Source organism: Frieseomelitta varia, unplaced genomic scaffold, assembly GCF_011392965.1.
Source record: "Frieseomelitta varia isolate USP_RPSP 00005682 unplaced genomic scaffold, Fvar_1.2 scaffold_258, whole genome shotgun sequence".
NCBI classification, from domain to species: Eukaryota; Metazoa; Arthropoda; class Insecta; order Hymenoptera; family Apidae; genus Frieseomelitta; species Frieseomelitta varia.
The window spans coordinates 78,825-105,380 of record NW_025109988.1 but is presented as its reverse complement, the minus strand read 5'-3'; the positions used below and the strand labels follow the sequence as shown (position 1 = coordinate 105,380).

General features: G+C 31.6%; 1 protein-coding gene across 1 annotated transcript in view; it reads left to right on the top strand.

Moving 5' to 3' along the window:
- Positions 1-26,556, top strand: part of LOC122528750 (potassium channel subfamily T member 2-like) — a 142,736-nt gene that overhangs the window by 96,515 nt on the left and 19,665 nt on the right. The window contains exons 5-11 of the mRNA XM_043654199.1: positions 5,800-5,874; positions 9,780-9,863; positions 9,942-10,036; positions 21,545-21,728; positions 24,559-24,723; positions 25,341-25,561; positions 26,030-26,227. Coding sequence (XP_043510134.1) covers positions 5,800-5,874; positions 9,780-9,863; positions 9,942-10,036; positions 21,545-21,728; positions 24,559-24,723; positions 25,341-25,561; positions 26,030-26,227 — 1,022 coding nt within the window. The remainder of the gene's footprint in view (positions 1-5,799; positions 5,875-9,779; positions 9,864-9,941; positions 10,037-21,544; positions 21,729-24,558; positions 24,724-25,340; positions 25,562-26,029; positions 26,228-26,556) is intronic.

The window sequence follows — 26,556 nt, the reverse complement described above, 5'->3', positions numbered from 1 at the left end:
AAGAAGATCCACGTCAGTTTTTTTTCCAAAGATGTTTCTCCAATGGTGTAACAAGTATCCTCGACAAATGTGCAACGCGATTTATGCAAAAAAAGAAAAAGTTCTGGGGAAGAGCGACAACATTTAATGAAATGAAACTTATGGTTGAGGGAAGCACCTTTTAAAACGGCATTCCCTTCGTCGTATGCTGAACGTCGTGTTCTTTTTTTTTTCCTTTTTGTAGTGAAAATTGCGTTCGCCTGCTGTTCGTAAATCTCCGGGGATATTAATAATTGCGAGATCCTGCAGGAAAGGTTGATCTCGTTATCGTGTGGGATAGCACCGCTGCTAGATTTTTTTTAAAGCTTTGATGGAACGGTTTGAGGAAACGGTTGATTTAGCTCGCAGACACTCAAGACTTCGGTTATTTCGTTCTAATTTCGCCTCGAAGGCGAGTCAATTGCCAGCAGAAATTACTGTTACTTTCGAATCGTGAGACTTTACTTGTACGTACGTGTCCCTTGTACATATGTACATTAATCCTCTACTGTTAGGTGTTCGCAAGCGAATTTTTCATTTATTATCTACATATAGATTTCTTCTTAGTTGTTACCTACGTTCGAAATTTTTATTCTCGTTTAATTGGCTGGTTCTTTCACAGACGAGACCTCTTTCTTTGCAATTATATTTAAATTTTCTTTAATTGTACCAACGCTCGAAATTGATTGACTACGTCTACCCTTGACATTATGTAACATCTACATCAGTTCCTTTATGTTCTCAGTAGAATTCTACAATTATTATGAGGAATCGAAATTTCTGGTTTCAGTCTGCTTCTACAAATCCATTCGAAAATTTTAATTCATTTTAGTGTTGGAAATCGAAAATTATGTCTACTTTTAATTATTTATTTGCGCAATTTTGTGACAATAATCGATGAAAATGTACTAAACTGATGAATTAAAATACACGCAAATTTGAGCTATATTTTGCAACAGAATTTAAGATAATTTCATCTGTATCACAATCTTTCATATATATAGAATATACAGAGATTATATGTATATAATAATATAGATATACTTGAAAATTATGTCTACTTTTAATTATAGAGCTATATTTTGCAACAGAATTTAAGATAATTTCATCTGTATCACAATCTTTCAAATATAGATATATTATCGAAAATTATGTCTACTTTTAATTACTTATATGCGTAATTCTGTAACAATAATCGATGGAAATTTACTAAACTGATGAATTAAAATACACTTAAATTTGATCTATATTTTGCAACAGAATTTAAGAAAATTTCATCTGTACCACAATCTTTCATATATATATATATATATATAGAATATACAGAGAAAATCAAACCACACAATCCCAATTTGCACACACTAATGAAACCACTAATTGCATCATGTCTCGATTTTCAAGCCGCAAGTTATCAGTCGTTAGATTGCGACACGTAGAAAGCCATAATCCATAAAGGATGGTACCGTTGTTGCGCAAACCGTCGTCTCGTCGAGGAGATCGTGTTTTCAACCTCCTTCAAACGTAATATCGTCTGGTAGGCGACGTCAAGAGAGACGTCTATCGCGATAAAATTGCTGCTTTCTCACAAATCTCAAAGATATACGGAGCCCATCGTTCTTGATTGTTTCTTTGAGCCCTGCTTCGCAGGGGAAGCAGCAGCTACCGTAAGTTGAACGAAGGGAGGAAACATATTTTAACCACATGAGAAATATCGTCGCGGTATCATTGGAGGAGAAATTATCAGAGAACTCTCTGTCAGATTGCGGTATCGACGGCGTCGAGGAATTTTTTTTTTTTTTCTTCTTTTCTACGTAGCTCACAAAAATATATTCGGACGCTGATCCAGTAGAAGAACTTCTACTCCAGCAGCTGAAAAATGTTCAGCTCGATCTAAAATTTTATTTCTAGATTTAATTTTATTTCTGATCTAAAAATTGTGCGTTGATGAACTTGCTCTTGCAAAAATTCGCGTGATTCGTATTTTATTCTATAACGTGGAGTACACATTTGCTTCTCGATTTGCGAACTTTTATTTTCAAAAAATTTTATTCTAACCCTTTGAGTTTCGTTTATATTAGAATATTGTACAGTACGATACAATATTGTATTGTGATCAATAATTGGTTAAATTTATTAAAGGTTCTAAACAGAACAATATATTACAATTATGTGTTATATATATATCAAATATATCAAAATATATCAAAAGACACGTGTTTCGAAATGAATACATTCCTACATGTTCAGTAATTTCAAGAAAACGATAGAATAAAATTAACTCTTGGCAGCTACTGTTTCAGATTTAACGAATAATGTCAAAGAAATTTGAAAATATTTTATATAACATGATATAAATGCATGCCAAGTAAACTGTGGATTTTTCTGCATTTGCAACACCTATGTATAATATATAAAATTTAACGACGCAGGAAAACGTGGAATATAGAAGCTACGTAAAATATAGAAAAGTATATGAAATATTTTTATAATAAAGTTTTTAATTTTAATCTCTACTCTTAATCTGTACATAAATTGCACAAAATGTACAGAAATATATAAAATGTTCTTACAACAAGATTTTTAATATCAATCTCTATTTAAATTCTATTTTCTTCTTTCTCTTTTTTTATTTTCTTTTTATCGTATTCGTAAAAATATTTCAAATAAAAAGCTGCAGCGTATTTCCGCGAGCCACTGTATTACTCTTCAGTCCTTCGTTCGTGACAGACTAACTGAAACTCCAGATTTCTTTACCTAACAGAGGCCAAAAAAAACTATGTCACGCTTCACCGCCGACTAATCTACCATTCGCATTCGTACCAGTACACATTTTCCGTTCCGGTTCCTTTCTATCAAGCTGTCCGGGGGCTCGAACCTTTGTCACGCGCATCGGGCAAAGCTTTCATGTGTTCCACGTGAGGTGAAAGCAATAGGGAAAAAACCAAGAAAGTAAACGTGAGAAAAGGATTTCGTCCAAGGATGTAATTAGAATACTCTGCGAAAACTATATAATTGGGTGGAGGAAAAGTTTTGTCGAAAATGTTTTTAACAAAAACGTTTTCTCTAATTTCTGGAAGAATAAAAAGTCAAAGCGAATCAATTGAAAAAGGAAAGTTTACACTTGTGAATATATAACGAAATGTTTCATTTGAAATATTCTTGATTTATGAAATTTCTTAATGTTGGTGTCCAGTGGTGTTAAATAGGGAGCCAGTTGAATAGGGAATTATAAAATTATATTAAAATTATATATATTATATTAGAAAATTATATTAAAATTATATATATTATATTAGAAAATTATATTAAAATTATATATATTATATTAGAAAATTATATTAAAATTATATATATTATATTAGAAAATTATATTAAAATTATATATATTATATTAGAAAATTATATTAAAATTATATATATTATATTAGAAAATTATATTAAAATTATATAGATTATTTTTCAAAAGACATTTAGCAAAACATATATACATTTTCATTTATTTTTCTACCAATTGATTCACTTCATTGTGTTTATTTTTATTTCTAAAAGAATGTTTTTAAAAAAATTGAGAGAAAATACTCTTAACAAAATTTTCCATCTCCAAACCTATAATTTGAAAAATTAGATCTAGAATGAAAAACTCTTATTTTACTTAATCATAAAGAAGTTTGAAGCAATGAACATATAATATTCTACGCATTGATTGATTCGCAACTTGATAAACTCGATGAAATCCCGGAAATACGTGTTCATTCACCCTGCAATGTTTTCACATTTTACGTAGATCGTAAAGTCTTATACATTTGCGTAAAATTTCTCTTCGTTTACACAGGCATTTTCAACCATCGCGAGCATAAAGTTTCCGACGAACCGCACCTTGTATTAAATTGTTTCAATTCGGAGTTTTTACAGCTGCGATAAATTTTATGACACCCTGCGGATTCGATTGCTCTATCATGACTGAATAGCAGGAAAGATACCAACAGTATTTCTTTAAACGCTATATTTATCGTAGAACAGTTCAATTATTTTATTGAGATCTTGAATAACGCCTTCGTTCAATTATTTTATTCAATTCTTAATTTAATTTAATTGGAATTGAATAAAATTTAATTTAATTAGAATTAAGTTAGAATTAGGTTACAACTAGAATAGGTTAGAATTGAAACGACGTATTAATCGAGTCTAAATAAATTATTTTATCGAAAAGAAACCGTGTAAAAAGCAAAATTTTCGATCGATATTAGAAATTACAGAAATTTTTATATATTGTTATTACTTGGAAATTTCCTTCGAGTTTTTTTTTTCTTTTCAAAATCGCGTAACTACAAACCTTGATCTGTTTCTGGTCGAATCGAATACCGTGTGGAACAACTAGAGGATATGTGGTCTTGCAAATTAGTGTTCTTAGCGTAACGTACGAGCAGATATACGTTGACAGGTCACGTTAAAAGATGTATGTACGCGGAGATGTGCCACAGTGATTTATAGATTTCGCGTCTAAATGAACTTGCCGTTTGTTTCAATTATACACGCCATTAGAACGCTTAATTAAATCGACTTTATTAACAGATTCGATCCGCGTGTACGCAGTGGCTTAGAAAATTTCGATACGAGATAATAAAATAACAGAGGACATTACAAGTTGTACGTAGTACTTTGAATACACATTCTTGAGAAATTTTATCACTATATATAGTTACACGCACGTTACCTAAAAATTTGGGAGAAAAATCAAAGAAAGAAAATAAAAGATGGAATAACGACGAATGATAAGAGTGGAAATTGAAAAATCGAAGTATACGTGTTTGTACAATTATTCAGAAATTTATTTAATATTCGCAAACAATCGGAAAAGAAGAATAAGAGAATAATACAGATATTCAATATTACTGTGTGCCTTAGGTAAAGTAAAAACATGAATTCCGATATTAAATAGTATAATATAATAAATGTTAATAATAAATATTATATATAATATAATGTGACGAATATCAGTAATAAATATTATATGTAATATAATGTGACGAATATCAGTAATAAATATTATATTTAATATAATATGACGTAAAGCAGTAATAAATATTATATATAATATGATATATAATATAATGTGACGAATATCAGTAATAAATATTATATATAATATAATATGACGTATAGCAGTAATAAATATTATATATAATATAATGTGACGAATATCAGTAATAAATATTATATTTAATATAATATGACGTATAGCAGTAATAAATATTATATATAATATAATATGACGTACATCAGTAATAAATATTATATATAATATAATAAATATTAATAATTAAATTTCGATATTTTTCCATCAATTTCCTCCGTTCCCCGCGGCTATTCCCAATCAACGTTCGTCCGCCGATTTACGAATTATCGCGGGATATTTAGACGCATAAATCCGCATCCAAACTGTGCATTCGGAATAATTTCGCTAAATGAAATTACGCAATTACTGCGTTTGCACGACGGTTTAATTAATATTTACCTACGCGGATCCGGGCTGAATATTAAATTGGTTTTCGGTAATTAACCGGGCCACCTGTTGATTTAAAATAACGTTTTCGGTATCATCAAGTCGCGGGAGAGACACGCGTTTCCGATCGCTCGGATGGACGCTGGACAGAAAGTGCAGAACGGCCAACCGGCTGTAGAAGCTGTTTGATGTTTGCTCGTGGAACGTTTCCACCGCACCTACGTATTTTTCTTAAAATTGTCGCTGGGTTTTTTGAGCTGTCTTCGTCATGTTCACAGGGAAACGTCTGGCAGCAGCTTCTCTCATTTCACTTCATCCTGGAGCTGGTCAACACCATTCCGTTCACCATCACGGTGAGTTATAATTGAATTGTTTAAATAATTCCTCTGAATTTTTCTTTCTTTCTTTTTAAATTTAGTAACAGTTTAGTTTAGTTGTAATTGCATTTTTCTTTCTATGCAAGTCAGACATTTGGACATTTTCCATTTTTTTTTTTTTTTTTTTTTTTTGCAAACATTTCAGATTAGATCAGGCATTGATCTAATCAGGTACTCAACTATGTTTAATTAGATATTTCGTTTGTTAGCGAAATTGCGGCGTTTGTGACGAGAATTTTAACTTGATACGAGTAATACTGTTGTTATTTAACAAAATACAATTGAACGAAATACGTAGAAAATGCAGTTGCAAATATAAGAATAAATTCAATGTGACGTGTTGAAAATTGTCCAACAATTTCTCCGAGAAATATTAAAGGAAGTTTAACCTGGGAAAATCGTGTTTCAATATTTCTCGGTTACAAGGAGAGTACCGCATGGCTGAACAATTTACCAAACGTAGATATATTTTCCAAACGTTGGCACGGAATTACATAAAGCCAGAAAACGACTTATTAAGTCACGGTTTTTGATAAGGGAGAGAAAAATCTCCCGGCTCAGCAACTAAAACGAACAGATTTCCGGCAATAAAACGAACGATATCATAACCGCGTGATCCTCTCCTGATTACCAGCGATGAAAGAAACGATAAAAATCTACGAGTTTTACGTTCCTTCGACACGCAATATCAGGAAATTCTAATTGAGTTCCGTATGGTCGGACTCCAAGCCACGATACACGACCAATCGGCCTTGGTTATGTTAACGAGCTATCATAGCGAAAGAGTAAAGAACTTGTTGCTTTGCATCGACTCGACTGGGTACACAGTGCCGATGTGCACACGGATATACAGGGTGTTCCGATACGATAGGACAAAGAGTGAGTTCTCGTGGAGAATGCGAGTCGAAAATGTGGAGGAAAATTTGTCGATTTGACGCATCATTTCTGGGACGACCGAGTTCGAAAAGTGCAATTTTTTAACGACATATTCAAAGTTTGTTTCCTTGAAAAATCCGAATCTCTAAATTGATTTATTTTTGCACGTGGAATCATCTCCCGTTAATTATTCCTTTCTGTTTTCTAGAAACTCATATTTGATAAATTTTCGAGAACGAAGCCTCAAATTAAAAAATTTTTTTCTGTATTTTCGACTTATTTTTTTCGTGAGAGCTCGTATAACTGTTAGAATTTCGTTATTTCGAACTGATAATTGAAAATAAAATAAAATTGAAACAATTGCATAATACACAGATATTTGAAATAGTTAAGAGGAGGAAGTAACCTGATAAATTTAAAGATATAAATTTTTTTGAAAATGAGCGTACAGTGTATAATATATTTCAGTGTACAATATATTTTAGAAACGGATAGACATATTTTTAATTCCAAAATTGTATGAAAGAACATTGAATGTATTCAAATAATTAAATACTGAATATTGAATCTTAAAGTTGTTCTTTTATAAAAAGTTACAAAATATTACGTACCTTTTTCTCAATTTAAAAAAGAGAAAAGCCTAAAATAAAGGGAAGAGAGGAAGAAACTAAAAGAAGTATAGCATTGCTTTTATTAATTCCAACACCCTAGAAAGAATGATCTGATTACTTAACAAATTTCTACTCTGAAACATTCTAAATTCTAACCAAATATATTGACAACCATATCCAATAACTAGACAGCAAATTTTTACGCATTTTTAGGAAATTTAATGATATTTAAAAATTCTATATTACAAAATTCTGTATTCTCGTTATAATATTTAACAGATGCAACGACACTTTTGCTAGATCTTAGTCTTTGCATATCAATTTGCATAAATGATGATCCATTAATAACCGGATCAAGATCTTCAACAAAGCAAAAATGCCTAACCACTTGATTGAATTATTCAATCTCAATTTAAGGTGCTTAATAGAGTTTCTTCGACGTGTACGATAAATTAGACGCGATCTCCGTCTATCGATCTGTGTCCTATTGGGACTAACCCCGATTCGAACGCGAACAGAGTTGAACAAAATCAGAGGATCATGCTATGCAATTTAATTAGACTCATTAGTTTTGCGTCACCTGGCAATGGTGAGACCGATCGAGTCCCAAGTGTAACTATATAGTCATTCGTAAAATATTTGCCCCGTCGGACGTAAATAAATCCGGTTTTAAGAAATTATCGATCTATCGATCTATAGCGTTAGATTGACATACATTTTCTAACGGTTATAGTCTTGGAATAAAACGATGTCCCTTGGTACGTCATACAGAGCTGTGCATGTCAAAGACACAACTGAATGCCAGTGGGTCGACAACGTATTCACTTTCTTACGATCGTTCAACTTCGAAATAACTACGAATTATCCTAACTCACTGCGCGAGCTAATTCACGAAATTGTCGTCTCTAATGATTCTTCTGCGCCTCGAGCTCGAAAATTGAAATTAGAAATTTCAGAATGATTGAAAACAAGATCAATTTTATCGACCAGGAAAAAATTTAGCTCAACTGTTATTGTCGATATAATATATTTTGTAAAAGTTCAAATAATCCACCGTTTGCTGGTACATTTCTGTCGATAAAATTCGTGCGGTGAGTGTTTGAAAAATTACGGGTTAATTTCGAAGTATTTGTGTGTCGTGTGACATTCTTTTTCTTTTTTTCTTTTTTTAAATCATGTACACAGCGGACGAAAATTACTCGCGATTTAATCTACTTTCACTGGCAATGCATTCTGGATAACAGTAGAATAACGTAAAAATAATATAATGATTAAAGTACGGAATAACGTAGAAATAAGTGCAGCTTCGAACGTTCATTTTTCAGGTCAGCATTTACATCGTATGACAAGCTATTCGTGACTTATGAACGTGGCTTATAGCTTTCTAACGAGTTTTCTAAGTTTTATTTTTAAAAAAACTCTGCCTCTAAGAACTTCTTTACTCCCCTACGTTCTACGTTAATGGCCGATTCGCGATTACAGTTATTTAACTATAGCCTACAAATATCAATTGTGACTTACCGATGGTAATAGCCAATGACGAAACTTTGTAGCTAATGATATATTCAAATCACATCGTCATTTCAACTCAGTCATTTAAATACAAAGCACTCGTCGCTTTCGTTAAATTTCGTGATTTGTTATTTATTTATTTGCTTGTAACCTAAGACAGCCAAGTATTGGCTCTCTTCGAGATTTCAAATCGCAGTCGAATTATAATTTTCTAAGATATATACGTAGATTTATTATACAGCTTCGATGCTCTTCAATTCACAAATTGTTTCTTCATTTCAAAGATTCAATTGTCTATCGTTTCAAAGCACAGTTTCGCTCTTCGCTTCAACGAGATTTCATACATGCATAATGTTGCTTCTGTCTTTTTAAAGAAAACGTTGTATGGGAGTGTGCAGTTTGTACCAACGGGGAAACAGTGACGGATGTTAACTAGTTTCGTGTTTGTTCTTGCACGTGAACGTCGCAGCCTTTGACGAGAGAGAAGCGAGAACAATGAGGGAAGTCATTGTTCTTGCATGCGTTTATAATTACGTTTGCAAACGTGCGTGCTCGACGGAATGGAATTCGAGAGCAGAAATTTCTGTTCTGTCAATTGCATAATCGAATCGTTTGGCAATTACTCAAATTGAGTCGATCTGTCGAGTCAATTGTTCGATCGATTTGACACACCATTAGACTCTTGAAATCGTACATAAATCTTTGTTTTACTGCCAAATTTTATCGAAAAGAATACACACTGACAAGTGTAGAGAAATTTATTAACACCTTGTAACTCGTAGAATTATACATTATAATATAATTAATATAATAATATAATTATACGATAAATTATACATTAATTTATTAGCAAAAAAGACAAATTTTTCTTTGTACTTTTAGCTACTTTATCCGCCAATGCGAAACCTGTTCATCCCGGTGTTCCTAAACTGCTGGCTGGCGAAACACTCGTTGGAAAACATGTTTGTAAGTAATTGACATTGGCTGGTTAATCTTAAAATTATTCTCAAATAATTTTCATTTCGTTATCGTCATGAGTTGCAGAACGATCTACACAGGGCCATGCAAAAATCCCAATCAGCTTTAAGTCAGCAACTGATGATCCTTAGTGCTACGTTACTGTGCCTTGTCTTTACTAGGTAAGTGAATCTCTGAATCATTTTAAACAGCTGTCCTCACGTTTGTCGCTCGTCAAATGTTAACGTGATAAAGATTTCTAAGCGTTTAAAAAATTAAAAATTCGTTTCATGAAATAAAATGCGATATTTACGTAATAAAATGTGCTTCTGATAAAAAAATATATATATATTTTAAATTTATATATATATATATTTTTTATATTTACATATATATTTACATATATATTTATTTTTACATATATATATATTTTTTTATATTTATATTTACATATATATACTTTTATATTTATATATATATTTTTTATATTTATATTTACATATATATTTTTTTATATTTTTTATATTTACATATATATTTTTTTATATTTATATTTACATATATATATTTTTATATTTATATTTACATTTATATATATTTTTACATTTATATTTACATATATATATTTTTACATTTATATTTACATATATATATTTTTACATTTATATTTACATATATATTTTTACATTTATATTTACATATATATATTTTTACATTTATATTTACATAGATATATATTTTTACATTTATATTTACATAGATATATTTTTATATTTATGTATATTTATTTTTTATATTTACATATACTTGAAGTATATATATACTTCACACCACCGTATAAATATTAATATTAGTATTAATTGTTTCGAAGTATCAGCCGTATACAGCAACCGTTTGCATAATAAACGTTGTCACAAGCGTTGCTGTTGACTTCTTCATGGTGTGCCTGAAACTGATTTCCCCGAAAAATCATTCTTGCAGTTGCTGTTCTCAACTATTATTCAAGTTTATCCAAACGCGCGTGTTGCGTAGCTCGCATACAAGTCATATTACATTACCCAAGTAACGAGGAAACTTTGCCAATCAGAACAGTTCCCATTTACGAATTCTCAGATTTCCTGCACGGTGTTACAATACAGACGGGGCGAAACAGTGACTCTAGGGTAATTCCCTCGATTCAGAGATTCTTTATACAGCGAGTTCACAAAGCGATCAATATCTCGCTGAGATTTGACAGAGATTCTCAATTAAATGGACATTAGATCGCGCAAAGTTATATATATATATATTTTTTTTTTTTTTGATCGCAGAAAAGAAACGATTAGAAAAATGAACGACACAGGAAGATCTGTTTTTCTACAATTTTACTTCTTTCGTGCAGACTATTTTCTTTTAAATGGAAATTTATGTTTTTTTTATGAACGATTAAAGGAAAGAATGAACGATGGAAGATCTGTTTTTCTACAATTTTACTTCTTTCATACATTTTCATACCATTTTTTAAAATGGAAATTTATACACGTACATAATTCAAGTATTTTTACAGGATTTTTGTACAGAATATTCTGTAATGACTCTCGTGCGCGTAAAAGTATTTTATTTAAAAACAACTCTTTTTATTAAAAAAAGAATTGAATTATCTCTGGAGAAAATAAAATGAGAAACTATGAAGTGAAAATTAACGATGGCCTCAGACATGGCACGGACATACGTACGTAGAATTGATCGATAATACTAAAATTGAGAACGAAGCCGATCAAAATAATTTAGATTAAGCGATACCTGGTAAGGTGTATTCGACATTTATTACGTGAATGAAATTTTCAACTACAATAGCCAATAGTCCTCAAAAGCAATTTTTGTTACACAACGTTCATATTTGATGATGCTTGACCTTTTCGATATAAAGTCGCCGACAGTAATCGACAGCCACCGATACGTACTACTTACGACTACATACGTTCTACTTAGTACTATCATGATAGTGTAACGAAACTTTAATGTAACATTAATGCAATAAAACACAGTAATTATTAGATCGCTGATTTCTATGCATTTACTGAAGATTATGCAAAAACACGCAATATGCAGTATAATGCACAAAAATATGTACATATATAAAATATTGAATACAATATATAATATTATATTAATAATGTATTCTAATACACATTAATATTAAATATGTTTATATTAAAATAAATTAATATTATATATTAAAATAATTAATATATTTATAATACATTATAATATAAAATAGATGACACAAATTTTCTATTTAGATCCTACAACTTTATATATTAAAATAATTAATATTTATACTAGTAGCAATATTAATATATTTATAATGTATTATATTATCTTCATTATAATATATTATAATATAAAATAGATAAGACAAATTTTCTATTTAGATCCTACAACTTTAGTTATGTTCATAGTAACTTTAAAATGCATAAAAATCCACAGTCTAGTGGTAATGAAACAAAATGAAATTTCTATAATTGTTGGCTTTCAAGTTTTCAGCCAATTATAGAATATTTTACAATGGACAAAGAATTGATTCGCTCCACTGCTACTCGTCACTTGAGCATTGAATTCTATACGTCCTTGAAACGTCCTTGAAATCAACTTTATCAAAGAGACGACATTCTCATGGAAAGCACGTGGTGGATGTCGCGTGAACGTCTAAGAACCTCTTGAAACTTGGAGTTAAATAGAATTCGAAAACTTGGACAATCAACTCACTAAAGACCAAAGTTGTGTCAACAGATTTCATTTATAATTCTTTTCGATCAAATTCAATTCTGTGATATCGAGGCCACTGTCGAGGAATGGGACGAGGCTTCTGTCCAGATTCTATAATCTTATGAATTTGAAAAACTGAAAGCTTCTTCTTAAACTCCGTACACACGTTGAACTTATATTAAAGTTTGAGAAGGAAAAAAGCAACGTCGGTCTCTCGCGAAAAAGAGTCATCTGAAAAAACTTTATACTTGTATAAAAATAGTCGTGCGATATTCTTTTTTATAGCCGTCCAAGTATCGACAGTTCTTTGACCAAAATTCAGCGATCCTTTAATCTCGTGAGGTAGTAGAACAATTTTCTATTTTTCCTCGATGCTTCATTATATTTAAAAAAAATATGAATTTATAAAAGAAATTCTATACTCATCTGCTCGTAAGTTACGAGTCGTGATTACAAGCTACGATAATACTTTCTTTGATAATGCACCAACACAGAATCGCGCTGGACAACCATCATCGTTTCATTCTTCTCACATACGTATTGTTAACTTGCTGCTTCCTTCTGTCCGAATTACGAAAAGTTAGGTTGACGTCAGTGTATTCACGTAAATGTAAAGTCGTATGTCATGCAGTGACACACCTGACAATTATGTAAAATTTCCTGCATTCATGTTACCCGAACTCTGTATTTCATGAGATAAACGGAAAGTCAAACAGCCAGGAGGACGACGTTCTGAACAGCTATTCTCTGTTCAGAACGTCGCGATTATCTCGACATTTTCAATACTGTTTGAAGCAGAACTTGGAAAAGAGGAACGAATCTAGTATTGATCTATGGATGCAATAATTAGATGAAACTTAGTTTTTGTAAGAAAGTAAAATAAATAAGTAACGGGGGTTATACGATGCTTTTTATCTAAACTTCTCCTTAATATGTTCTGTGAATATAACGACAATATGTGAATATTGTGAATATAGTAAGTATAATAAAAATATATAATATATAATATATAAAATATAAAATATAGTATATAAAAAATATATAATATATAAATATATAAAATATAGTGTATAAAAAATATATAATATATAATATATAAAATATAAAATATAGTATATAAAAAATATATAATATATAATATATAATAAAAAAAAATTATTACATTATATAAACTTATATATATATATATATATTTGGAGCTTTCTTAAAAGGCTTTAATAAAAATAGGAAGTAACAGAACAATAGATACCTAAGTTTGTTTCATTATTTGAATATAACTCGGAGTATTGCTTCGAAGAAGACATTAATATTATATAATTCATAATGTCAATATTACATATTGAATGTTATTACGTATTAATGTTAATAGTATCGTGAATTGACTCATTGATAAAGCAAAGTCATAGGATGATAAATTTAACTCTTTACTACTGCGAGATCTTCTATTAGTAGCAACGGTGAACGTTTTATAATACCTATGGCATTCGTAGTAATTATATTGATTGCGCATCTATTTTTGTTTATCCGTGATGTGTCTCAAGTCTTCTCTATTTTTAAAAAAATAAAAAATAAGAACAATTTTATCTTTTGCTAAAAAAAGAACGTCTCAGGTCATTTTATGGAGAAGAATATATGAAAATTTTAAAATGAACGAACTAGTAGTTTCGAATCTATTGGATGCTTTGTGAAACGCGCGCTTAAAAGACAAAACAAAAATCACTTTCGATTACTCGTAACTTAATACTCGTTAATTACTTGAATTAAAAAAAAAAAAGAACACTTTACATTTTATGCATACAAAACTAAAAAGTGCATATAAAATACGTATAAAACTAAAAACATTACAGCAGAAAAGATGAGAATGATTTCTCCAACTGTGGTGATGTTCGATTATTAATAAGAGTCACTGTATATGTGTCACGTGACATCCTCGTAAGTATTACAACTGTGAAAAACCCTCTAGTTTCCCACACATGTAAAATTTAAAAAAAAAAAAAAAAAGAAGAAATTGCAGAAAAGAGTTTTCAATTTTTTAAAAACCAAAATTATTTTCTCAAATCATTGTTTCTGTGATGATTGTTAATAAGAGTCACGTGACATCCTCGTAAGTATTACAGCTGTGAAAAGTCTAGCATTCCACGCGTGTAAAATTAAAAAAAAAAAAAGAAAAAAACAGCAGAAAATAGTTTTCAATTTTTTAAAAACCAAAAATTATTCTCTCAAGTCATTGTTTCTGCGATGATTGTTATTAAGAGTCACGTGACACTCTCGTAAGGATTACACCCGCGAAGAAAAGGTCCTCTAACATTCTATGCATGTGAAAATTCAGAAAAAAATTTTCAATTTTCTTGCCAAATCATTGATTCGGTGGTGTTCGATTATTAATTAATGAGAGCGTACGTATCATGCGACATCCTTAGTCGCGAGGATTACAATTCGCGAAAGGATGAAACTTGCCTGATTGACCCAGATCGCAATGTGGGACAGACGTTAATAAGTAATCGTGGCGGCTCGTGCAGATGGATTGGTATCGTCATCGATCGTCCTGATTCATTATTTACGGTGTAATTCTAGAACGGCGTACTTGTAAGCTCGCCCTTGCCGCCGCGGCTTGGTCGGATGTCCCCTATCTGCTGGCCGATCACGGCATTATTCGGAAGTCGTTTTTCAAACGGGGGAACGAGGTAAGAGGCACACGTGCATACGTACATACGTGTTGTCACGGTTCGTTCGTGTTCGCTCGTTCCACGAACGAAATATTTTCGGGACGCAACGGACAAACAGTCACATTTCGAGTGAACAGGACGTTTCCGTATCGAATTGCGCCAATGTTTTTTGAAAAAAACCGTGTAGATTTTTGGAAATCTAATGATCCTTGGGCGTCTCGAATGTTTTAACTTCTTGCGCTCTGATGACGTGCCGCGCACGTAATATTTTCTCAGCTTTAAGTATATTCAAGTATAACTCAGGCAGAACGAGTAATAAATTTATTACTTCTCAGTAATTTCGATCCAGTGATATCGTAGCGACGAATTATCGTATACGGTTCGGTCACTCGTTACGGTTCGCAATCGGTCGCCAGCGCGACTGGTTGAAACATAAAAATAGTAATAATAAAATAATTAAAAAAAGAAGAAAAAACATTTTAGACGTTTGTTGTTGGATTTTTGATATATATATTAAATTTGTTCAATTTAAAGAATCACGAGTTGGTGAATTAATTTTTTGTTCGGGATCAGTGGATTTCTGTGGGTTTGTTAATTAATTCTTTAGGCAGGTGATTTGTGAATTAATTAGTAATTTCAGATGTGAAATTTCCGTTCTGTTAGAAACGAATTGATACTTGGGAATTACCACTAGCTGTCAACGTCTATCATTGAATTTATCAAACTCATTTGAGTTGAACGATGTATTGACAAATTAATTTTTTTTTAGAAACGAACTTCGTCTTCTGACTGATCAATTTCTGTATGAAATTAACAATATATTAATCAAACATAAAATAAAACAGGCAGAAAAGAAGTAAAAATTTCTTCAGCAACGAGATGTCGATCAATCCGATAATTTTCTAATTTACTCGAAAATTATCGATGCTTGAAGAATCCAATAATCCAAACAAAAATCTGCAGATGCTTCTGCAACACTACAAAAACATACCATGCTACAGTACTCGGAATACTACGTAACGTACAATCAGTATCACGTTCGCGTAATTTAATTACAAGGAAGCATAAGCAGTCGCGAGTTCAATTCGTTGCGAGCGAACGTCTGTTCAGCAGTTCTCGCGCGAAAACAGCTGAACCGATAAAGTTAATCCACTAACAGCGCCGGGGAAATTATGCGTGCAGCTGGCGTACAACCGTATAAATAGCACGCGGCCGGTTAATGAGCGAAATTTATTATCTTCTGGTCCAGTTATTGCTGGCGGTTATCTATTCTCACTGTCACCGTGAAAATCGCTCGACGTTCGCCTTACGAATGGGCTTGTCGCGTTTACAAGATGTATAGTCGCCGGCACGCTTCGTTAAAACGACTACTTGTGGAGTTACTCGCAGGAAACAGGCCCTGGCTATGTACGTAATCTGTATTCTCGGAGTTGAAAGGAACGGGGCGAACCCCTTCTGCGCAATCAATATTGATAATGCGGCGGGGTTCGCGTGTCTGCGTGTTCTTGAAACTGGATACAACATGCGAAACATCGGCCATAAACTGGCTACACGTGTCCTGCAACGAAATTTTCAAGTCGCGAGCGAGACGAGTCAAATTTTTAACGCATTTGCGCTGGCAACTGATTGCGGACCATAACGAGTGACCGAAACCGTATACGATAATCCGTCGCTTTTGAACTCGTCGGTATGATATCACTCGATAGAAATTATCGAGAAGTAATAAATTTATTATTTACTATTTTGCATGGATTATACTTCAATATACTTAAAACTGAGAAAATATTGCAACTTCTGGGACAAAAAATTCTCGACGTGCGTGGCAAAAGCGCTGGCAACTGATTGCGGACCATAACGAGTGACCAATACCGTATACGATAATCCGTCGCTTTCCTTTTGAACTCGTCGATATGATATCACTATGGATAGAAATTATCGAGAAGTAATAAATGTATTATTTGTTTCGCGTGTGTTATACTTAAATATACTTAAAACTAAGAAAATATTGCAATTTCTGGGACAAAAAATTCTCGACGTGCGTGGCAAAAGCGCTGGCAACTGATTGCGGACCATAACGAGTGACCAATACCGTATACGATAATCCGTCACTTTCCTTTTGAACTCGTCGGTATGATATCACTCGATAGAAATTATTATAGTAATGAACTTATTATTTTTTTTTTTTGCCTATGTATTTGGTTATACTTAAATATATTTAAAACTAAGAAAATATTGCAATTTTCGGAGGTTAATTGACGACGATGAGTTCGCCAATTTGTGAATTTTTTGTGAAACGTCGTCTGCTCGTTCGAAGATGATACTCTCGCGTGGTTGCAAAAATTAGAAACTACGAATTTTTAGCGTTGCTTAGGTGAAATTCAATTAAGATCTCGGGAGATTTTTTTATACTTAAAACGATGTTGCCTCGTGTGTTCATTTGTTGTTGCAAACAAAAGTGAAGTTGAGCAGGGAGGAAAGTTTTCCTCCGTCGCGGGGATTTCTTGCCTTCCTCGGGAATTGATAGCGCTTTTGTGTTAATGCGAATACATAAGATGCAAATAAAAATGCGAATAAAATGCAAATAAAATTGCCAGTTTAAAATTGATGGTGTTGAAACTTTTCTACATTTGTGGCAGTACCGGAGCAAGGATAAATTACTTCGGAAAAACTGTCTTACGACGTGATAGAAAAATGTTAATGCCGTGTCTGTTAATTAGAATTTCAAATTCAACCTAGTTACTAATTATCGATGAGCCATCGAAGTTTTGCAAATCCTCCATTTAAAATCACGCCTGTAAATCAAGAAAATCGTTCAATCGAGTGCTATTGCCTTAATCCTCTGGAAGCATTCTTTCTTAAATTACACATCGCCGAGTCACTACTACTTCGAATTTTACGATTTGATCTTCCCAACTCTTTACAACTAAACTTTACAAATCATCGCCGACATAAGATATAAAGTGAAGATTGTAATAATCGTAAAAATCGAACAAATGGAACATTAAGAGAATTATTCGTTCACGCAGTAGAAATTTTACTGTCGAGATAAATTTCGATATTCGATCCCTATGGTTATAACGTTTTATCCCACATTGTCATTCCAATCTTTCTAAAGTTAAAATGTCACGAATATCGTGAAATGAAAAAAAAATAATTAAAAAATATGATAATTAAATCTGTTCAGCACACCGTACAATTGAACAACCAATTCAACCGTATCGCCGACGAAATTTAACGCATATTTATTTAACAGTCAAATCAAACTAGCTGCAAATTTTTGTTGCGTCGTTCACGCGAAATTGAATCAAGCAGCAATTTCCCAGAATCAAAACTGCAATAACGGTAAATCGTCGAGATATGTGACCTGTCAATTTCTGTCCCTCTGGATCGCAATAAAATTACACGCAACGCCTTGACTGGTATTCATGAACGTACGGATTCATCAAAATTTCTGTTTGTCGAGGTTCATTGAATTTATCGAAGTATCGATAAATTACAGAACTTAATGGCAAAAGGATGAAATATAATAAAAATTCTAGTATTCTTCATCTCTCTTGACCGCGTGTGCCAAGTTTCTTTTTTTTATTCATTACACTGCATAATCATAATGATAGAACTGTTTAAGATTAAATTTCTCAACTTTTAGATTTTCAATGTCTGACTATACGTATATCTGTCTGCGATTGGAGATAAAATTATTTGTATAATTCAAACGGGAATATAATAAAAAGGATACTTTTTGTATTATTAAATTATATCCGAGTACATATAATTGTATACTATACAAACATTCGCAGTAATAAATGTGTGCAAATAAATTAATTGCCTTTGTCACTGTAGTAAATTAAATGTATAAACATACGTCAGTATATTAAATAATAAAGAAAATATCACTCTTTTTGTTATGTTCATCTTTATTAATTGATAAAGATTATTTTTTTTTATTATATTGTATTTCTAATTGTAAATTTCAACTGTACTTTGATCTCTAATCGCTTTTATTTATTTACTTTTTAATAAGTTAATTCCTTAATGAATAAATTCCTTTATTTATTGATTGTACAGTTTATAACAACTGTATAATAAATAAATAAATAAATATTATGCACAGTTTATAATAACCTGACGAAGTCATAGGAACGTTTGTCGGATCACTATTAATTATCTGTCGATAAAATCCATCATATTGTCACAGACGAGGTATGATATACCTAGTCTGTGGTGTTATCTCGATCAACGTGAAGTGACCGGTGATATCGATTCTGTGAGAATCGTAACAAGCGTGCAAACGATTTTGAGAAATGATACGTGTTTTTTTTTTTTTTTTTTTTTTTTTTGAAACAAGTCCGAGAGAGGATGGAAGATAGCTTGAATATTTTTTGATAAACGCACCCGAACGTATAACGAAAGCCGTCCAATTAAAAAAGCAATATCGTTACTTTCCTCTCGCCATTCGGCGCTTCTTTATTTTACTCTTTTTTTTCCTTTTTTTTTTTTTTTATTTATTTATTTCAACTGACCCGTCTATATGAGCAACCGAATTTCAAACAGAAACGCCGAGTCACGGAAATGTATGTACGATTGATACTGCGATACACGCATGTGACGCGATTGCATTTCGTTTGAATTTCGAGTAAGTAAGCGAATATTGCGTTCAGTTGCTCGAAAGTCAAATTGATGGACTATATTTCCCGAAAACGCAGTCTGTTTGTGTATTTTGTGTATTCTTCTTTTTGAATTTTGAAGTTCAATTAACTCATTAATGACCAATGAGCAATAATTTTCGTAGCGTTATATAAATTACTCGGTTTCTTTTTCAGTTTCATGAAATTGCATAGTTCTTGGAATTCTTTTGAGTTCGATGAAAAAAGAAAGAAAGAAAATACAAATAAATCGACTGACTAATTTTCCAAAATTTCCTTGATTGATTGATTTTCTGAAACAGTACATCATTAATTTGAATAGAGTTGCTCGGTATAATTAAAAAAAAGAAAAAATGTACTCTATTGAAGGATCAACATAGATCTAATTTTAAGCTACGAAGTAAATAACAAATAATATTTGTGAATTAAAAATAATTTTTCGAATGAAATTATCAAATTATATCATCAAGATTTTTTACTCTTCTACTCTACTCTTTTGTTTATAAACTCTTTAACCCATCGTTGAGATTTTTATTGTTTTTAACATTCTCAACCACTTAAAGGCATTTTCATATATTTGCTTCTTTGTATTAATAACAAATTTATTCTAACTTAAGACACTTTGTAAAAATATCTGCAATTCCAGAACTGTACGTTGTACAATCAATTGGTTGTAAAAACAGATGGTTGAACACGAGAAGAAAGGGAAACAAGACAATCTGCAAAAACATGAACTTAATTCAGATATGAGAACGAGGTCGCGTGCATAATCGCTTATAAAAATAAATGTTCTCCGCTAGATACGATTTGCTTTTACCGGATGATTCTCCTCATCCTCCGAGACGAAAGAATACATAATCGATAACGAAGATCTCTTGATCTTCGAGAGATACGACTACTTGTACTATCGGTTTCCACGAAACTCTGGATTTTTATGCATTTATAACTCTAAAATTACATACAAAAGAATTGATATTACATTGAAAGTATAATACTTGGTACCTGAAACAATTTTTTATCAAAGATCCTACTTTTTTCTTTCCTTTTTGTAAATAACATTTTCAAAAATATAAATTTGCTTAAGAAGTCCATGGTCTTCAAAAACGTAAATCATAAATTTTCAACAAGATTGTGAATTTTTATGGGGAATTTGAAAGTCCAAAATTACATACAAAATAATTGATATTACATTGAAAGTACAATGCTTGGTATCTAAAACAATTTTCTATAAAAAAATCCTACTTTTTTCTTTCCTTTTTTGTAAATAACATTTTCAAAAATATAAATTTGCTTAAGAAGTTCATGGTCTTCAAAAATGTAAATCATAGATTTTCAACGAGATTGTGAATTTTTATGGGGAAATTAAAAATCCAAAATTACATACAAAAGAATTGATATTACATTGAAAGTATAATGAAACGATTTTCTATCGAAATCCTATTTCTTTTTTTTATCTTTAATTATATTTTAAAATAAATAAATTTATATTTCAAATGAATATAAATTTGCTTGACACATCTGATTGTAAATCGATATATTCGCTCCAGGTACGAGACGGTGCGGTGATTTCAATGGATGGTAAACCCTAATCTAGTGATACGCGAGGAAACACTTCCCGATTTGTCTGTTTCAGCGTATGTGGGATCCAACACTTCCAGAGAGCGGGGCACAGGCATTTGAATCTATTTCAAAGCACGTACTACGTTGTAGTCACGTTTTCTACGGTCGGCTACGGGGACTTTGTACCTGACATTTGGCCCTCGCAGCTTTACATGGTCATCATGATCTGCGTAGCTCTTATAGTTCTACCTACCCAGGTACGCGTTATGTTTCACAGTTCAATCCATTACTCTGATTTGTTTCGTTTGTTCATTCGTCAACTGTGTGATGAAATTGGTAAAAGAAAAAAATGATATGTTAATCTGTTGAGCTCAGAAGGGAATTTACATTTGATTGCAGAAATATATTTTTATATGCATCTATAAATGTTAGAATATTTCTATGCATGTTAAAAGAGGATGATCAATCGATAATGTTCGTGCAAAGATTTGATAGAAACCATCTGCGATAGTTACGTGGAGAATATGATAAATCAAAATGTAATGTTGGCAATCACGATCCATTGATTAAAATTATTTAATTAATTCAAATTAAGTCAAAGAAGCTTTACACGATTTATATGCAGAACTCGTAGAACTTTATTAGAAATTAAATAAGTAAGAGCAAACAAAATAAAAAAATTGACACATGAAAAACAAAAATAAGAGGTAGGAAATCTATCAAACAAAGTTGTAGATTTTATAATTAAAAAATATAATAACGACAAATTATTATATTTAATTAATTTAAACGTACCTTTCAAACTAGATACACATCGGTAGAATATTTTTGATAGATTTACTCCATATTTCTTTGGAAATTATGTTATAAATCAAGTAAATTTGATGATTCTTATGTATGATAAATTAATTCTTCTTCACTTGTTCGTTCATATTACCATGTAACTATCGCGCCAATAGTTCTCATCCTCCGTACGGAATTTCACAAAAGCAGGAAATATTCGGCCATTGCTTCCTGCAATTCTCTTCTGATATTTATCGTCGCAAGAGTTACCAGTTCGCGTAAAATTTTATTTCCCCTTTTAACGACGAACGTTACGACAGAAACGACACGTGCGTTTCCCTGACGGTCGTAAAAGTCCTATCGATCTTCCCTTGATCACTATCCGACGGAAAATCTAAAGACGGATAATAACGCGAGACTTTTATATTTCGGGACGCTTAATGGCCAGGAAGTTGAACTAAATGAAAGGAGAACCTAATGGCCACCGAAATATTCTGCATGGGAATCGAGACATCGCGAACCTAATGTCGCGAGACAACCTTCTCGTGACTTTTATCGCGTTCCATTTATTATATTAAAACTGCTTAATTTCAGAATTTTATTATCATGCTCTTCGCTTAAAAATTCAAAATGCAACTCTACCTATATACTACCTTCATTCCTTTGTAACTTTTGTTTATTTTATTTACTGCGTTTTTATTTGTTTCCATTACTATTTTATTTATTTTATTTATCATGTTCTCATTTATTTGTTTATTTATTTTATTTATTTTGTTTGTCATGTTTTTATTCATTTGTGACGATTTCTAAACTTATTTGTAACTTTTCACAATTTATTCAAACATTACGAGTGTCATCTGTTCCTAGATATATTGACTAACTTCCAATTTAATAGCTATTACAGTTTATATCGAGCTACGTTAAAAGTGCAGCTCTCAAACATATAAGTACATAACAAAGCTATAGCAATATTTTAACAACCAAGCCAAAGTACTTCGAGCTGAAAATAGCTACTCACGCTCACTCGTCGTCATCAATCATTGCGTTAATTAACGATTGAGTAAACTAAAACCTACGGACTGTTAACATAACTCTTCGATCACGCAAAGCTACAACTGTGAATGTAATTGCAAGTGAAACGACGTCTGCAGTTAGTAAATTAACTTTTAACATCGTAATTAATCCACACTGTATATGAGTAAACATCACCACAAAGCTCATTTGTCGGCTCCTTGTCGAGAGGATTCGTAAAATTTCAACGTAATCTAATTAACGTTCGGCCGGTACCAAGCGTTTAATTAAACTTGGAGCCTAGTCCAAATACGTTGTCCAACTTGTTGACCGAAATCATTCACTAATGACAGTGGATGTCAAAGGCCGGTTAGTGGCGCAGATTGCTGCGATAACTGTGCGATTCATCCGTCAGCTCTGTCGATTGCACGTGATACGTGAATATATTCTGACAAAAGGAGCCCTTAGAACACGCGTTCGCACACAATCAATTAGAATTTACTGTGTTTAAGGGGTTAATACGATAATATTCCTGGTCTGGGTGTTGTTACGCGTTTCATTTGAGTCATTGATGATGAAAAATAATTTTTATAATATAAGAAGTGGCGTTTGTATATTTATATATAATATATTATATATTTAATATAATATTATAATTGTATAACTATTAAATATTATATATTTAATAGGTATATTATAATTATATAACTATTAAATATTATAATTTAATTAAATTTAATTAATAAAATATAATATATTTAATAGAATATTATAATTATATAATTATCAAATATTATATATTTAGTATAATATTATAATTTAATTAAATGTAATTGAAAAAATACAATATATTTAATATAATATTATATTATACATTATTTATTTATATTTATATATTTTTTATATAGTTTATTTGCAGTGAAAGTTAGTGGAAAAATAAGTGTAGTGGTCCTTTAATTTTATACGCTTAAAAATTTATCAAACACATTACTAGTAGAGAATTCTAAAAATCTGTTTAAATTCGCTCTGACGGCGACTCAAAATTTTTTCTCTGTCTCGAGAAATTATGAAATTCCACTTTCGATACAAACACTAGAAATAATCTGTCAATCGTAATTTACTACACTCTCGTTTCATTTTCAAAATTTTCAATTCAATTTGACAAGAACTGTCGACTCGGATTACTAACTCTAATCGGTTAATTTATTGTCGCGTTTCATTTAAGAAAGTAAGAAACACACGATAATTACAAACGACAAGTGGACAATGACATTCCGAAATTTCTCTCGGCAGTTCGAGCAGCTGGCTTTCACGTGGATGGAAAGACAAAAGTTAGGCGGCTCGTATTCCTCGCACAGAGCGCAAAGCGAGAAACACGTGGTGGTGTGCAGCACAACACTTCAAGCCGACACCATTATGGATTTTCTAAATGAATTTTACGCCCATCCCCTTCTACAGGTGAGAAATTCGATCGTGCAATTTACTCGCCACCATATAATTCAATTTTCTTCTCTGTTTCCTTCTCGATTTTCTTCTGTCCTGCTCTCCTTAAAATCGCAAATTCAATAATAATAATTTAATAATTCGTTGACTGTAATAAACCGTCGCTTTGTTACAAATGAAATTTTAATAATTATCCGACGATTTTCAGGCAACTGCGAAAGTTTGAGTTTTCAATAATTTCGTTCGCTTCGTCTTCACGGGTTCTAGCAATTGTTGTATCATTATTTAATTGAAATTTCTTAAGTTTGATGAATTCAGATGTCTACGACTCCAGAAACTCGACTTCAACATTTCACAATCAAAATCGAGCACCTAGCACAGCTTTTGTTATTTTCTACAATTAGCTTTTTTTATTTTCAATAAAAGGAAAGCTTACGTCAACGCGCGTAATTATGAAAGTTGGTGTTCCCAGTGTATTCTCATAGAAAAGTTTGACTGGTCTAATCACTGGTATCGTAGGTTTTTGCAAACTTTATCGCGCAAATTGTAATTTTGATCGAGGTCTTAATAACTGGTAAGGCGTGTAATAACATATTCTCGACAGAAGTTTGACAGAATTTCACTGTAATTAGGACTACTACGTTGTATTATTATCGCCGATGGAGCTGGATACTACGATGAGGATGATTCTACAAGTGCCCATTTGGGCGCAGAGGGTAATTTATATTCAAGGATCCTGCCTGAAAGATAGCGATCTTACCAGGGCGAGAATGAACGAGGCTGAAGCCTGCTTTGTTCTTGCCGCAAGGAATTACGCTGACAAAACCGCCGCTGACGAGCACACGATACTCAGGTCAGTCTTGTTTGAAGAATTGTAGAAAAAAAAAGAAAAAAAAGAAAAACTAAGTGCTTCAAAGGCATTTCCACTTGATTTGGAAAACTGAGAGAAATAAAAATTGCAAGGAAAGTCGACAAATTTTTAACAATTATATAACACAGTGATGGATGAAAGACAGTCAGGAAATAATCCATCATTTAACAATGTCGATAAAGAAAAAAAAAAAAAGATGTCCAGTATAGAACTAATTTCCTTTTCACCATCTATACGTACTACAGATTAAAGAAACTTTTCTTCCTTCGCCAGGAAATATTGTAACAGATATTTTTACATATCGTATTCGCACATTCTCTTTAAGTTTAGTAAATTTCGTTAAAAATCCATAATCCAGGCGTGAGACAGAATGATAGGTGTAGACACAGTAACTTTCCATGCGAATTGAGAATAAGAGCGTTTCGCTGATGTTGTAACACTTGGCAACAGGTCGTGGGCGGTGAAGGATTTTGCACCAAACGTTCCTCAGTACGTTCAAATCTTCCGTCCGGAGAATAAACTTCACGTGAAGTTCGCGGAGCACGTGGTGTGCGAAGACGAGTTCAAATACGCCCTTTTGGCGAATAACTGCACGTGCCCTGGTGCATCGACCTTGGTTACTCTTCTACTGCACACTTCCAGGGGACAGTGAGTATAAAAACGAATTTTTCCATCGAAAAAGAAAAGAAAGACAAGGATTAAAGGTAAACTATAATTATATATATAATATATAATATATATATATATATAATTATAATTATAATTTTTATTTTTTAATTTTTATATTATATTAACTTTTATATAATTTTTAATTTTTAATTTTTATATTATATTAACTTTTATATAATTTTTAATTTTTAATTTTTATATTATATTAACTTTTATATAATATTTAATTTTTAATTTTTATATTATATTAACTTTTATATAATTTTTAATTTTTAATTTTTATATTATATTAACTTTTATATAATTTT